This window comes from Chiloscyllium plagiosum, chromosome 12 (assembly GCF_004010195.1).
Source record: "Chiloscyllium plagiosum isolate BGI_BamShark_2017 chromosome 12, ASM401019v2, whole genome shotgun sequence".
In the NCBI taxonomy this organism is placed as follows: domain Eukaryota; kingdom Metazoa; phylum Chordata; class Chondrichthyes; order Orectolobiformes; family Hemiscylliidae; genus Chiloscyllium; species Chiloscyllium plagiosum.
In genome coordinates this window covers 79,145,041-79,151,331 of record NC_057721.1, presented here as the reverse complement: position 1 = coordinate 79,151,331, position 6,291 = coordinate 79,145,041, and the positions used below count along the sequence as shown (strand labels likewise).

At 39.9% G+C, this 6,291-nt stretch overlaps 1 protein-coding gene across 2 annotated transcripts in view; it reads left to right on the top strand.

Annotated features, from left to right (window-relative positions):
• LOC122555591 (lysozyme C-like) overlaps positions 1-5,858 on the top strand; it is a 59,299-nt gene extending 53,441 nt beyond the window's left edge. For both annotated transcript variants that reach the window (XM_043701623.1, XM_043701624.1), the window contains 2 exons: positions 3,387-3,468; positions 4,979-5,858. In XM_043701623.1, the coding sequence (XP_043557558.1) occupies positions 3,387-3,468; positions 4,979-5,057 (161 nt within the window). In that variant the 3' untranslated portion in view covers positions 5,058-5,858. The remainder of the gene's footprint in view (positions 1-3,386; positions 3,469-4,978) is intronic.
• The last annotated feature ends 433 nt before the right edge of the window (positions 5,859-6,291 follow it).

Sequence of the window (6,291 nt, the reverse complement as noted above, 5' to 3'; positions counted from 1 at the left end):
CCAACCCTGGCAACATCCTTGTAAATCTTTTCTGAACCCTTTCAAGTTTCACAACATCTTTCCGATAGGAAGGAGACCAGAATTGCACGCAATATTCCAACAGTGGCCTAACCAATCTTACATGTATCTAAGATCTGTCTACATATTTGTTTCTCAACTTTCCTTTGACTATTGTGGGGTCTCTAGTACAATCCCATTATGATTGTCATTCCTTTTTCATTTGTTATTTCAATCTATATATTTTCACTGCATGATTTTTCAGAAATATCTTCCCTAGTTACAGCCCGTAATGTTTTCTGTAATCAAAAATGCCATCCCCCTTTGTCTGTTGTCTTTTTTCTTTCCTTCCTATAGCATCTGAAACCCAGAACATTGAGCTACCAGTCCTGTCCATCCCTCAGCCATGTTTCTATCATTACAATGATGTCCCAGTCCCATGTTCGCAAATATGCTCTGAATTCATCAGCTTTATCTGTTGGACCGCTTGCATTGAAATAAATGCTGATTAATTATTCAGAATAACTTCATTCTCAGGCTTGTTCTTCTCTGTCTTTTCTAATTAACTAGTTCTTTTCAAATTCAAAATCATTTGGATCTATATTTCTGTTTGCTTTGCCACTTAGAATCCCTCCACTCCCTCTCTCTAATCATTTACTGTTTCCCTTAATAGAATGAGCTAATCTTCCTGCAAGGATATTAATCCCTTTTCAGTCCAAGCAAAGCCCAATATTTTTGAACTGGCCTTTTCTGCCCCAGAAGAGATTCCAACCATCCAAGAACCTGAATCCCTGAGCATTACACCACATCTTCATCCATTGCTTTATCACCCTAATTGTTTTATTATTCCCCTCATGTGAGCATGACATGAGGAATAAACCAGAGATTGCTACTTTTGAGGTTTTGTTTTTTGATCTTCGACCTAACCTCTTATGTTCACTCTATAAAGTCTTAACCCTCTCCCTAATTATGTCATTCCTACCAATAACGTCTGGATTCTCACTGTCGCCTTTATGAGATGTCTTTACTCCATGCTCAAGAAAGCAACATACCACCATAGATTCGCACTCACTATCACAGAATCTCCTGTCTGTGCCCTTGACGGGAGAGACCCCGACAACAATTATTCTTCTAAATTTTGTCAAATGCCGCCTAACATCAGATTCATTCTTAGTGCCCAAGATCTGGCTGTGTCATCTTTTAGTGAGGATTGAGAAGATTCATAGCTCAGGCTGAGGTTCTGGATGTAGGTTTGCTCGATAAGCTGGAAGGTTAATTTTCAGACCCTTCGTCACCATCCTAGGTAACATCTTCAGTGAGCCTCCGGATGAAGCACTGGTGGCATGGCCCGCTTTCTATTTATGTGTTTAGGTTTCTCCCTCTCTCTAATCATTTACTGTTTCCCTTAATAGAATGAGCTAATCTTCCTGCAAGGATATTAATCCCTTTTCAGTCCAAGCAAAACCCAATATTTTTGAACAGGTCTTTTCTGCCCCAGAAGAGATTCCAACCATCCAAGAACCTGAATCCCTGAGCATTACACCACATCTTCATCCATTGCTTTATCTCCCTAATTGTTTTATTATTCCCCTCATGTGAGCATGACATGAGGAATAAACCAGAGATTGCTACTTTTGAGGTTTTGTTTTTTGATCTTCGACCTAACCTCTTATGTTCACTCTATAAAGTCTTAACCCTCTCCCTAATTATGTCATTCCTACCAATAACGTCTGGATTCTCACTGTCGCCTTTATGAGATGTCTTTACTCCATGCTCAAGAAAGCAACATACCACCATAGATTCGCACTCACTATCACAGAATCTCCTGTCTGTGCCCTTGACGGGAGAGACCCCGACAACAATTATTCTTTTAAATTTTGTCAAATGCCGCCTAACATCAGATTCATTCTTAGTGCCCAAGATCTGGCTGTGTCATCTTTTAGTGAGGTTTGAGAAGATTCGTAGCTCAGGCTGAGGTTCTGGATGTAGGTTTGCTCGCTGAGCTGGAAGGTTCATTTTCAGACGTTTCATCACCATCCTAGGTAACATCTTCAGTGAGCCTCCGGATGAATCACTGGTGGCATGGCCCGCTTTCTATTTATGTGTTTAGGTTTTCAAGGACAGCAGGCCATGCCATCAGTGCTTCATCCAGAGGCTCACTGATGATGTTACCTAGTATGGTAATGAAACATCAGAAAACCAACCTTCCAGCTCTGTGTCTTTTGTTTTCCTCTGAGGGATTATCCTTTTCAGCAGTAACAGAAACTAAGTATTTGCTTATGAGGGGAATAGTTACAGGAGACCTCTGAACTAGCTTCTTGCTTTTCTTGACTGTCATCCACCTATCTGGTGGATCCTGCTGTGTAATCATTTCTCTAAACCTACTGGACATCAAACTCTGTCTCTATTATATACTCTCAATGTCATTAAACCTAAAATTAAACAAATTCCAATATCAACTTATATATAAAATAAACTACCTTTCTTTACCCACAGTTCATATTAAACTTGCAAAAAATAATAAATTAAAAGCAACAAACCAATAAATCTTAAATTAAACGAACCATTTAGCTGAACAATCAAATTTTTAAAATGTCTCCTGCTCAAGTGGTTTTCAGTCGGGCAGCTTTGAATCTAATGATAAAAAAACCTCACTCAGAACAATCCATGTGTAGGCCTCTCCAAAATCTCCATAAACACAATTCCTTTTTAAAAAAAACTCTGTTGCGATTTTAAAAATATCTCTTCATTGATGTTGAGAAGATGCTCTCTTCTACGTGCATCATTTTACAGAGAAAGGAAATCCTGGCTCATCCTCTTGCAGGTCTCTCCAAATGATCCATTAAGAGAACCCTGTTTCAAAAATAAATGATGTGCTTTTTTTTTACATTTTGGGGTTTCTTTTGTGATCCTGCATGTAAGAGAACTAAAAGTAAATCAAACTAAAAATCTTATATTGCTGACAAGTACTAACTGTGAGAAATCTAGAAGTAATCCAGAAATAAGTATGAATTACAGGAACAGCTACAGGACCCTGCAAGTCCCACCCACTCCACCCATTTTAGAATGGTGTTAGCACTGCCATCTCATTGGTGAACGTGGAACCCTGTTGAGTATAAAAAGTGTGACATTCTCTCCAGATGTTCATATTGTCTCCACTCAGTGCTGAGCTGCTAAATGTGGACCCTCATTACACCACAGCACAGCATCGAGAACAGTAAAAACCCTCCATTCTCAGGATTTCCAACACTGTCCCCTGCAACAGCATTGAAAGCTCCCAGTAACATCAACCTGAGAGTATTCTCAACCTGGAGCTTTCCAAGTTTGTATTAAAACAATCCTCAGATGTAAACATTAATTTTAATATCACATTTATTTCATTGTTGTAGATTTAGTAAATGATGGTGCAGACTTAAGAAACAACATCGCTTGTGGTGCAGTGGCTGTTCGTATTCACGGAATGAGGGCCTGGTACGGTAAACTCTGACTCACTTTATTTCCTTTTGTATAAAAGTATTGAGGTTGTAACTGTGGGATGGAATGGTGCTGGTTACTGTATTCAGGTTATAACTACTGCATTGGAGTTGTGTGCATACAATCAGCTCATTATAAACAGTGTTAGGACCCTTGCTGATTTTCCATTATTTCATTAGCCATTTTTTGGTTAAGAGCTATAAACCATGAGATAAAAGTTGATGGTGACCTTTGGACTGTGAGGAGCAGCTTGTGTTTTGTTTTAAGTCAGAACAAAACTGATATTTGTGTTTTGTTTTAAGTCAGAACAAAACTGATATTTGTTCCTGAGACCAATCCTGAGAGTTAACTGCAGATTGATTCTTGTTCAAGGTGCTCTCTAGACATTTTGACTCTGGAGAGGCCTTATCCTCAGGCACATGGCAGATGTTTAAATGGTAGCAGGGGCCTTCAATAGAGACAATAGACAATAGGTGCAGGAGTAGGCCATTCTGCCCTTCGAGCCTGCACCACCATTCAATATGATCATGGCTGATCATCCTTAATCAGTATCCTGTTCCTGCCTTATCTCCATAACCCTTGATTCCACTATCCTTGAGAGCTCTATCCAACTCTTTCTTAAATGAATCCAGAGACTGGGCCTCCACTGCCCTCTGGGGCAGAGCATTCCACACAGCCAGCACTCTCTGGGTGAAGAAGTTTCTCCTCATCTCTGTCCTAAATGGTCTACTCCATATTTTTAAGCTGTCTAACAGAGAGGAACCAGAGTTTGAACTGGTTTCTGAACAGTGTTTTCATTCAGAAGGATTGTGTCTGTGACAGCTGCAGGACAGAGCCCCCACCCCACCTCCTCTGATCTGAATGGCTTGCTGAGGCTATTTCAGATTTCACTTTAACATCAACAGCGATGTTGGAGTCAAGTGTAAGCTAGACCTGTAAGGATGACACATTCCCTTACTGAAAAACCGTTCACCTGGCTCTCTGGATTACCAGTTTAATAACATGATCATGAAGCCTTTGCCTCCCAAAGGTGCAAATAGAATCCAGATTTGAGTTCCATTGCTGAAGAGCATGAAGAGGTTTTTTTTTTTTAGATTAGATTACTTACAGTGTGGAAACAGGCCCTTCGGCCCAACAAGTCCACACCGACCCGCCGAAGCGTAACCCACCCATACCCCTACATTTACCCCTTACCTAACAATACGGGCAATTTAGCATAGCCAATTCACCTGACCTGCAGCTAACCACTGTGCCACCATGCCGCCCACGTAGTACTTTATTGACGAATTTGTTGTCCATACCTAGAATTAGTAAGAGGCCCATGCGTGGGGAATGATTGCTGAATGAGCTCCTTAAGGTTTGACCGATATTAGCACCTTCAGGAGAGGTGGAGAGAAAGCATTGAGGAGCAGAGAAAGATTATTCGGTGTTTTTGGACAATAAAAGATCAATAAAGAGGTTACTTCTCATTGACTAACATTGCTTTTCTGATGTTTTTGTATTACAGGCATTTCTGGATTCATGAGTGTGATGGGAACGTCCAACAATACTATGAAGGTTGCGTGCTGAACAAGTTTGGAATCTGATCAAACCTGGTCTGATCTCTTGATCAAACCTGCCTCGTTGACACGTTGTAGCATGGAATACCGTCTGTTTCATAGCTGCGTGTCATTAATGTGCTTCAGAACCCAGTAAAGAAAGTTCATTCAAATAAACACAAGCAAATATCAAAATTCACGTCATTCCATTAAACAATGGAGATAATTTTGGTGGTGAGAATTTTAAGTTGGAATGAAATGTTGTTTCGATATGGGAAGAGACATTGAGGTGACTTGAGAAATCAGAGAAAATGCATGATGCCAACAAAATGGGCAGATGTAGGACAAATAGTTTATTTTTATCAACACTGTCTTTTCCTGTTGAAGACTTCAATGAAATAGTTCCCTAACTTTCTAAATTCTGGATAAAACTTGCCTAATCTGTACAAGTTCTCCTTCTAACATAACCCCTGATTCTCATTCTTGTAAATTACCTTGTACTCCCCTCCAAGGCCAATATATCCTTCCTGAAGTGTGCTGCCCAGATCTGCTCTCAGTGCATCGAGTGAGCTCTAACCTGGGGTGTGTTTAACTGGAGTGTATCTTCTCCATCCTTGTTCTCCAGTCTGCTCAATATATTGGGAAGCAGTCCATTAGCTTCCTGGATTATTCCCTGTACCTGTTTGTGACACATTAAAGATCTGTGCTCCTGAACCCCCAAGTCTCTTTGGATATTCACTGCATTTAGCTTCATCCCATCTAGAAGGGAGCCTGATCAATTTGTTTTGGTCCAAAATAGCTAACTTTATGTTTGTTTGAATTAATCTCCATCTACCACAGCTTTGTCCAATTACCGAGTCTCTCAATATGTGGGGAGTAAACATTTCGAGTCCAGTAACCCTTCTTCAGTGCCTGATTTATTTTACTCTGTGTTTTTATATCTTGTAATATTTAGATAGCTTGATTTGTTTAATATTTTTATTCTTTTATTTTAAAGTTTTTTTCAATTGTAATCATCTGTTTTATTAGTAAAACCAAATCTATATTCTTGTGTGTTTATATTTCAGTGAAGGAATGCCACACTAACTTTGATAAAAAATGATGTCTGAATGGAGATTTCATTCTGGGAATGGGCCTATCTTGTAGTCACATCAGTTGTGATTGTAAGAGCTCCTTCAGACATCTCCCACAGCATTCCTACAGTACTGGCCCTTCGGCCCTCAATGCAGTGCTGGCCTGTGCTGCTCTCTGATTAGACTCACCTACATCCCCTCATTTTACT